We start from the raw sequence: 10,227 nt of genomic DNA, 5'->3' as shown, positions 1-10,227 counted from the left end.
ATAGTAGAATCTAATATTTTCTTGGGAAAATTGCAGCCGAGGTACCAAATCTTTCGTTTATTAACAGACTTTGTCCAAACCGTTCATTTGTACCACTGGAAGTACCAAACATTTCAAAAATCTGCACCCGAAGTCTAAATGGATGGAAACCGTTAGGAAATCCATTAGTTGACCTAGGGTCAACATTTTGACCAAAATTTGACTGCATTTTAAAGGGTAAAATGGTAAAATTATATTTTCTATAAAAAACAATTAGAATAAAAACTTAAAACACAAATACACTTCTTCTTCTCCACATACCCTGCCCACAACCACCCCCCAAAACCAAAACCAAAACCAGGAATCGGAACCACCATTGCCACTCACCCCACCGCCGAAAATCACCACCAAAACACCTTGGAAAATAATTTCCCCTTCCATTCATTGTTTTCAACAAAACCAGTTTGTAAATGTGTAAATTTCTCTATCAATTTCTGTATAATGAGGTCATCTTCAATTCTTATTCTGTACAATCCTGTTAATCGACTCACCAGTTCTGTGCTACAGGTTTTAAGAACTTAGAAATGCGAGTACAAAAACTTTGCCCACCGATCAATCCCTCCCGGCACTGATTCTCCAATTAGTACCCTACACTTGCACAAAATTTATGCAATTATTGATTGGCAAATCTCATAAATGATGAGAAGCATATACTGAGTTTTTGTGTTATGTGTAGGGAGCATAAGCTGAATAATTATCGATCTGTAATGTCTATCTCTGAAACTGTTGCGTTTCTGCATTTTTGGTCATTCAAGCTTGTGGATCTGGTGATGGTAGATTTCCAATGACTGCCATTTTGCTCAAATTGTGATGATGTGGTGTATTTGTTTGAAACAATGATGTAGGAGGAAATTATTTGCCAGGACATTGGTGGAGTTTTCGGCTCGGTGGTCATGGAGGTGATTGGTGGTCACCAACACAGTGGAGGTGGATGTGGGTTGGATTTTGGTTGATTTGATAGGGTTAGGTAAAGGCAAGGAGAAGACGGGTGGGTGGGAAGAAGATGACTAATTTTATTTCATTTTTTGGTTTTTTTAATTTAATTATTTAATAAAAAAACCTAATGTTACATTTTTATCCTTTAAAATGCAGTCAAAATTTGATCAAAATGTTGACTTTAGGTCAACTAACGGATTTACTAACGGTTTCCATCCATTTGGACTTCGGGTGCGAATTTTTGAAAAGTTTGGTACCTCCGGTGACACAAATGAAAGGTTTGGATAAAGTCTACTAATAAACAAAAAGTTTGGTACCTCAGCTGCAATTTTCCCTATTTTCTTTTATAAACTACAATTACTTTCTTCTGGATAACTCAAATTTATAATTTACATGTGCACTATTATCAATGGGCAGCAATTTATACGTTCCACTCGGACGCGATGACGATATTGGACAAGGAGTTATGCTAAGTGGAGATGTTTTACTGTAGCACACCTAGGCACTGGTCGTATTGTGGGGCCACCTCTTGAACAAGTAAGCGACATAAATTTTTGTCATTTTGGTTGAACTTATCTGTTTAAGTTTCATAAAAGATTGCATCATTCTCACCAGATATTGCAATATGCACAGATTTCTCTCACAAAATTCATTTTTCTTTAACTTTTTCACAATACAGTTTATCAACCTTTATCAAAATCTATTATAACTTTTATCAAAATTTTTGGTCTAACAACCCCTTATGTAATACACTCAGAAACCACCCTAGTCAAATTCACAACATTTATTAATTAAGACAATTTATGGATTTTTAAGAAAAGAAATGACCATTGAATTCACAATAATTATTTCACCCAAGTCGGACTCACAACCATTGAACTACAATAATAATCGCTGCGTTCAATCGACAGGCGATGACGACACGATTATTCGATTTGATGACGACGACGATGCGATAAGAAGCGGAAGTGGCGACATGATAGAAAGAAAAGTAATAGAAGCGATGGTGCAATAGAGAAGGAGCAGAAAACAGTAGCCCCACGACACAACATTTAAAGTGGCGATTTTCTTTGTTTCATTTAGTCATCATTTTTTAGGGTTTGGGGTAGGGTTATAAGCACAAATCATCAAACCGGAAGATCAAATCGAAATCGTATTTTAGAAACCGTCGGTTTGGCGTCATGTAGACCCGATCAACGAAATGGTTTTGATTGAAACCAAACCGGTCAAAATAGTTTGATTTAGGTTTGAGAATTTTAATTGCGGTTTAAAATTAAATCGGACCGACGAAAAAATATATAAAAATAAAAAAAATGAAAAAGTGAATTTTTTTGAAAATTCATCCAAATATGTAAAATTCAATAATTTTATCATTTGTGGGTATTTTTGTCAATTTCTAATTTTCTAATACATATATATATATATTATTATTATCCAATAATCCTAATTTATATCTAATAATCTCAAAACTAATATAATCTATTAAAAGCCATTTTTCTCTTCATAATTTAGATGAACGCCAACCGGCACCCAACACGGTCTTGAGCCACCGGGCACCATACACTTCTTTTTAAGATTTTTCAAAGTTGAATTGAAGTCTATTATATCAAATTGGAGACAAAGAGATCTTAGACATTCGGTAATAATATTTGCTATAAATAAGGTTTCAGATCAATAATTTTGTGGGAGCAAACTAAGGAAAGAATCTAAAATTAAATGCGTTTCGTAACATCATACAAACATAAACTTGTGTAATTATTATGTTTAGATATTATAAACAATTGCTTTATTATTGTGGTTGATTATTCTCTTTGTCTAATCAATATCTTTTTTTTTAGATAAGATGATTACGAGATCATGTTGGACATCATTATATTTTTTGGGTCTTATATCTAGTTTAGTAGACTTGTATTGTAATGCTATTGTATCGTCGTTAGCCTAAAAATGTGAATAAAAATGAAAAAAACTATATTTTAGTTTATTGTAATTTCACTTTGATTTAGTTGGTATTTAAATTTATACTAGATATATTTAACTTCTGTTTAAGCCATATTTTTCATATCATCATAATGAGAAAATTGACCGTTGGAGAGGAAGTTGGATCCCACACACGAAACAACAAGTCAACAAAGGCCGCTGAACTTGTGGGATAATGGTCCAAATTTTCATTCTTTTGTCCCAAAAATTTGATTCAAACAAGGGTTTAGTTTGTTTTAAATTTATTGCTAGTAAGATATAAATATACATTGAATTCAATCAATTAATAACATAAAAGTAGACGGGCAAAAAAATATATAGCGAAATCGACAGTTTAAAATCGGACCAAACCGTTAGGTTTATGTTTAAATTTTTTTCAAACTGTTCAAAATGGTTTGGTTTAGGTTTGAATTTTTCTCAAACCGGTTTAAACAGTTTGGTTTAAAAATCTATCAAAAATCGATAAAATCGAACTGCTTACACCCCTAGTCGTGGGGTGGAGTGGTTTGGTGTGATACCTGAATTTTGAAAGATTTAATTTAAACCTTGATTTTTGAAATATAAAGTTAAGCAACAGTGTTTGGTGTAATTTTTTCAAAAATAAAATTTTCTATAATTTTTATTTTTTTAACTAAAAAAACCTAATTGGGCTTGGGTCAGGCCTGGGCTTTTTCTCCGCCCATGTTACAGTTAGAGTAAGAATTATATGGAAAAGAAGTAAAAATTTTACTTAAAAGGAAGAAAATAAATATTATATAATTATGTTAATAATAAAAGTTAATTAAGAATAATCATTACTCTTTAATTAAAGAAAAAAAAAAGGAGAACCTGCACACTGTGGCCTATATTTGAACTTGTTGAAAGGTCACAGACATGGCCCATTCTAAGCCTCTAAATTGGTTTATTATAAATAGATGGATCCAACCTTCGAAAAAAAGGTTCCCACAGTAATGCCTTGTTTGACAAAGAAATTTGTTTCACAGGCTGCAAGATTATTTCAAAAGAATTAAAAAAAAAAAACGTCATGAATCAATTTCATACGTTTGGAAACGAAAGAACAAGACCTCAATTTATCTCAATGTCAAAATTTAACCTCTGTTTTGTATTGCTAAAATTCAAATTTTTAATAGATTTGATAAATGGTAATGAAATATGTGATTTAATAGTATGTGATTGAATAGTAAGTTAATTATGGTCTCATAAAATTTGTTATTAATATTAATTATTGACTTTGATTTAAATTTTTATTAATTTTTTTAGTTAAACCAAATGGACCGGGGCTTAGTGGAAAAAGAAAAATAAGAGGAAAAAATAGATTTTACAATTATGATATTATTAAAAATGTACACTCAATTAAAATGTACAATAGGAACCAGACAAGTGAATTGATCACTTTGGGCTAAACAAAATTTACAGTAACCTAAATATTTATATGAATACAAGAAGAGGGAACAATATTGATGCATTTCTTGAATCATAATTTAATTAATTTAATTACAGTATGTCAATAAAAATAAAATATTATACATTCTATATTTGAAATTGTGTATAATTTTTCCTTTATTTTATTATTATTGTTTTTTTAAATTATGGGTCAGCAGTAGCACCAGTTGTTGAACCAATCCCAACTTGAAGCCATTGGGATGAAATTCCACTTAGGTTCATGTCCTTTAGGTCACTCAACTTTGTTAACATCAACCTGCTGTCAGCTTCATCATCAACACTATGAGTTACATTATTGCTATTATTGTTGTTCCCATCAGCTCGGGACCCATTATTTTTATTGTTGTTATCATCTTCGTTTCTTTGATCGTACTGGATGGGATCGCTATTGATATCTCCGGTGATCGTCTCGTCACGACCAGTGTTTATCCATGGATGTAGGTGTATATCGGTCGAGACCTCGAAGCTCAAAGGGTTACGTGGGTCCCGTCTTAAACCCGAGATGTCGTCAGCCCATGCTGGAAGGTTAAGATCAAGGGCCTGGTCAGATTTCTTGATTTTGGGTTTGTAGTGATTGATGGGCTCAACATGATGATGAAATTGGAGTTTTGTTGTGTCTGCTGGTGAATTTGAAGTGATCCAATGGCACCTTTTATGTCCACCCAAAGCTTGACCAGAGGAAAAAACCCTATGACAAATAGTGCATTCATGCACTTTTGATTTCCTCCTTGCTGCACCTATTAATGAAGTAGAGCCTTGTTCAAATTGCATAGTAGGGGAATTGTATGGTGATTTGGATGCAGGGAAAAATTCATCATATGTGATCACATCTTCATCAGCTAAACTATGATCTAAAAGTTGATGATCCTGATCTTGTTTGGCTGCATAACACCCTTTAACCTTCTTGTGACTTGCTCTATGTCCCCCTAATGCTTGATGAGAATTGAACACTTTTTTGCAGGCTTTGCATTCAAATATTCCTTTGAAATTATTGGATGATACCCCTTTAGCCTTGTCTAAGGGAGTCGATCTTCGAGGGGAGAGAAAGATGGCCATTGCATTCTGTCGTTCCTCCTCCCGACTGGCGGAAGTGGAGGAGTACTCCATTTCCTCCACCATTGTCGGCAGTTCTACTCGTGTGTTGGCTAATTGTACGAGGCATTTGGCAAGGAGGAGGTCTTCATCTTCACTTGATGGATAAGCTGAACTAATTAGAGTACTTCCCACTTTTGCACGCAATGATCTTTTCCTTTTGGTCCATCCTACTCCGGCTCGTCTACCACTTCCCTCTTCCTCCTCCGCTTCTGACTCCGGGGATGACAGTAGTGACTCGGCGTCGGAACTGCATTTTCCATGCTCCAAGAAAGCTTTCCAAGAGAAGAATTCCTTCCCACAATTCTCGCAAATCCTACAACTTTTTAACCTATTAGGATTTGTTCTCAATTGGTACATTCTCTTTTTACTTGCCCTATCATTCTTATCCTCCCAATCGCTCGTGGGATCTTCTTCATCAAGATTTCCAATTTCATCCCCAATTCCATGAGCCCTCATGTGCCCACCAAGAGCTCTCCCACACATAAAACCCTTCTTGCATACCCTACAATAATGCTTAAAATTTGGTGGTTGATCATCAATGCAATCCATGATTAATACAAGAAGATTGAACTCAAAAATTTAAAAAAAAGGTGAGAGAGAGAGAGAGAGAAAAACCAATAGGAATTGTGAATGGAAAAACATGCATGGGGATGGAGTTTGTTCTTAAAGTAGAAGTTGTTGTAGGGTTGTATGGTGAAAACAAGATTACTCCTAGTTTTTAGTTAAGAGTGATGGTTTGTGGATGAGAGAGAAAGAGGAGTGAGAGAGTATGGTGAGTCGGTGACAAGTGGAAGGAGGGCATGATATATAGTGAGGACTAGACATTTTCCACAGCCATGTAGTGGTGGCGCCGCCTGTCAAACACGGCGGAGGTATGTATATAACCTATACATACATAATTTCTTTGACTGAGGAGTGTTTCTCTCTCGTTCATTCGTCCAAAAGAGTAAAAGAGACAGTGGTTCTAACTGCCAAAACTATTGACTTCCCTTCAAATCCACGCCAAGAAAACTATTCCTTGCTCCTCCTTGTCTGTCGGTTGGTTTGAGCTGCTTTTCCACACAATTATTTACACTAATATATTGTAGGATCATTATCACTAATCAATTATCTTTTAATTACTGGCCCTTAAATATGATTCTTCTTTTAATTCAAACTTCTTATTTTGATTTTAGGTCTCTTGATGTTGTCATATAGGGATATTTAATTACACAATAAGATAGGGTTGTGTTCTAACAAATCGAAATAGACTATTACATGATTATTAACCAATAGAAGAAAAAAAATTCAAAATATTAAAGAGGGGTGTAGAGTCTTACCTACGTATAATAATATAATTGAGATAATATTGAGCTCAAATGAAATCTAAAAACAAAAATTATAGAAAGAAAGATTGTGACAACAGAATAAAGATGGCAAAACTCCCCGCCCCGACGGGTTGGCAGGGTGGGGAGGGTATGTCCCACCCCAAACCTGCCCCATGAAGAGAAAAAAATAAAATAAAAAATAAATAAATGGGACGGCAAATGGGACAAGCAACCGTTAGACGGCCCCGCCCCGCTGCCATCACCTATAAATAAAAAGCAAAAGCAAAGTTTCTATTGCTTTTTTCTTTGTGAAATTTTTGCCAACAAAATATATCATCTATAAGTAAAAAAATTGTCAACGAAAATAAATTTAATAAAAAATTTTATTTTTGAGATAAGAAATTAAGGCCCTGTTCTCTTTACGGTTTTCGGGCCATTTTCTGTTTTCGATTTTTCAAAACGGTGAAAACGTGTTTTCTTTCCCATTTTCGAAAACGAAAAAAAAATTTGTGAAGAAAACACAAAACGACTTTTTTGTCGTTTTGGATGTTTTCAGTGTAAAACTTGAAAAAATTGAAAACGCGGGAAACACCTTTTTTTTTTTTTTTTTTTTTTTTGATGTGGTATTGTGATGATTCTCAAAATTTTAAAAAAAAATTCATTTTTTTCGTTTTGAGAAACTAACACAAAGAACGCATTTTCAACAATTTCAAAACAAACACTCAAAATACAAAACTCAAAATGAATTCAAAACTTAAAACACAAAACTGAAACACAAAAAGAACACCTCCTAAATTTTTGAATTTAGGAAAGAGAAATTAGTGTTCAGACGCGAGAGATTTTGGGTTTTTGCTTTGGGAAGAGTTCATAGATCATGTTTTAACTATGCATAATACAAAATTCAAGTTACAAGTTTCATTAATGCAAAAATCAGGTTTTAACTGATTAATTAAAAATATTTATTAAATAATGATGATAAAGTCACAATTTTTTCGAGGTCACAAATCAAAATTTTAATACGGCACATATTATTTCGAGGTCACAGATAAAAAAATTATAGGTTACATATCAGATATTTTCAAATTTGATGGTTACAAATTACTTTTTTTAGTTATAAATGATCGAATTTTAAGATCATAATTTACGGTCATAGTTACAGAAGGGACCAAATAGTTGGTCACAGACATCCAACACCTAATCCCGATCCACCTTCACTCGGCACCACCATCGCATCCACCACCACAACAACAGCACCACCACCAACAAAATCGCCACCCTCACCCATTACCGTCATCGTCATCACCAGATCAAATTAAATACCAACGAAAATTAGAACAACTGCAGCCACCACCAACCACCTCCGTTGCCCAGAACCACCATGATTGCCACCACCAAACACACCAACAATACCCAACCCAACCCACATCTCACCAATACCACCCACATCACCACTACCAACACGAACACCTCTATCGTCGCCAGAAACCACAAAAACACCTCCACCACCACTAGAAGCCACCACAACCACCACCACCAAACACACCAACAACACAACCAACATCTCCACCACATTCGAAAACGATCATAGCCACAGGACCATAACCAACACACAAGACAATACACCACATCTTCGACATATCACAGACCAACCACATTGATCGCAGCTACAGATTACAAATGGCTATGGTTTTGGAATAATCAAAGTTTTCAATGACATATCACAAACCCCCTTGCCATCGCCGTCGTTGTTGTGAGTGGTGAAGCGGCGCTCAACCCCTTGCCATCGCCTCGCCGTATGTCGGTACAAGATGTGTTGCATCATGCGGTGGCACTGTAAGGTGCCAATTGATCGGTCGAAATAGAGAGGGGTGGTTGAAGTCCGATGGTAACACCGTCACGCTGGAGATTCTTTTCCACGGCAGTGGCGCGACTGTTGAGAGAGGAGAGAGGCGCCGGCTGCTGAGGGAGGAGAAAAACGGGAGGAGATATTAGAGATGGGGATGGGAAATTTAGGTTTTGTAGTGGATACCTGATTTTTGCATAAAGTTTCTTTACCCCTCAATTATGAATTTGAAAGTTTAAATACCTGGTTTTATGTAATTTTTCCTTTCGCTTTTCTCAACTATCAGTAAGTGGGAACGGAAGATTCCAGTAGTAGTTTTAATGTTTATTTTCAAAATTTTTAATGTTAAAAATTAATTAAAAAGTAAATAATTAAAAAAAGAAGAAGAAGAAAAGTATTTCCAAAGTAAAAACGTGTTGAAAGTAAGTTTGAAATTAGACGTTGGGCATAATTTTTGCTTGAAGAAAATATATGGGTCGAAACTTTTCCTTTTCTTTGGTTCAAAAATTATACTTGAAAATCACGAGGATTAAAAAAAATAAAAAATAAAACAAACACAAATTAGAATTGAACGAGAGGAGACATGATAAGGTAAATACTGGATAGAATTAAGCCTCATGTATAGGCTTTGGTTGACAGAGTTAATACATGGTGTTGTCGTGACAGCATCCTACTTGCCCTTTTTTTTTTTTTTTTTAATCTTTCAATGAATTCTCGCAAAGTGCTATCTGTGAAACATTTTTATGAAATAAATATGCACTTGCAGCATGATTCTACTAGATAACTGTTTAGATGAGAGTACAAATGGAATTAAAATATTTATGAGAGAGTGTCCACATATGCACTGTTAAGGGCATTTACATTTGCAATTAATGCACTCACGAAAATCAAACAATTTACCAAAACGTCAAGCTGTTTGAATTACAATTTTTTGCCGCAAACATGTGTTTATGTTAAAACTTCTTATTTCGGAAGCAATATCTTAATTTTTAGGTACCATTTTAACATGTTGGGTAAGATTAAATGTTCGACAATAATAAAGAAAAAGAAGTTAAAATAATTCGTTCAAACCTATTTATTGCAGCATACCAATCGTACAATTTATGTACAAACAAAGATTAATATATCAAACTATAGTAAAATTCGAGCAATATTTTGATTATATCTTGTTTCTTCTCTTTGTTTTGATTTGATTTCTTCAGCACACCTTAAAGTCCTTTCGATTTGGTAACCTCCTCCAGTACTAACCTCTCTCTCCAAATGACAGCAATAACTCTCAAAAACACTGACATTTACATGTAATTTGAATTTCATCATGAACAAAAATTCAACTTCCAATTTATTCATTTCCTTTGTTGTCACTCCACCAACTCGAGCCAAGTACGAATTTCTGTAGTTCCTGCACAAAATAATAGAAAAAAATTACTTAAAAGTTATCCTCAATGAATTTAAGATCGATTTTACGAAGGAGAAAGATAAATACTGAATATAATTTTGAATATAATAGCAAAATAATTATATTCAAAATTTAAATATTATGTGTGGAGTTCCAAGACCCACAAGTCCCCCCCCCCCCCCCCCCCCCCC

The 10,227-nt window shown here is 34.5% G+C and overlaps 2 protein-coding genes across 2 annotated transcripts in view; both read right to left on the bottom strand.

Moving 5' to 3' along the window:
• Nucleotides 1-4,539: 4,539 nt before the first annotated feature.
• Nucleotides 4,540-6,063, bottom strand: LOC111389620 (zinc finger protein ZAT4-like). Its single transcript, XM_023014546.1, has one exon. It carries the CDS (start codon nucleotides 6,037-6,039, stop codon nucleotides 4,540-4,542), a length of 1,500 nt encoding a protein of 499 aa, XP_022870314.1. The 5' UTR covers nucleotides 6,040-6,063.
• A 3,628-nt stretch (nucleotides 6,064-9,691) lies between these two features.
• Nucleotides 9,692-10,227, bottom strand: part of LOC111389627 (cyclin-U2-1-like) — a 1,619-nt gene continuing 1,083 nt past the window's right edge. Inside the window, exon 2 of the mRNA XM_023014558.1 lies at nucleotides 9,692-10,039. Coding sequence (XP_022870326.1) covers nucleotides 9,772-10,039 — 268 coding nt within the window. The 3' untranslated portion in view covers nucleotides 9,692-9,771. The remainder of the gene's footprint in view (nucleotides 10,040-10,227) is intronic.

The sequence above is a fragment of the Olea europaea genome, unplaced genomic scaffold (assembly GCF_002742605.1).
Source record: "Olea europaea var. sylvestris unplaced genomic scaffold, O_europaea_v1 scaffold602, whole genome shotgun sequence".
NCBI lineage: Eukaryota > Viridiplantae > Streptophyta > Magnoliopsida > Lamiales > Oleaceae > Olea > Olea europaea.
This window is presented reverse-complemented; position numbering and strand designations above follow the sequence as displayed.

Bases quoted from the DNA above. Each gene is read 5' to 3' on its own strand.
- LOC111389620 (XM_023014546.1), bottom strand. From the start codon at position 6,039: ATGGATTGCATTGATGATCAACCACCAAATTTTAAGCATTATTGTAGG.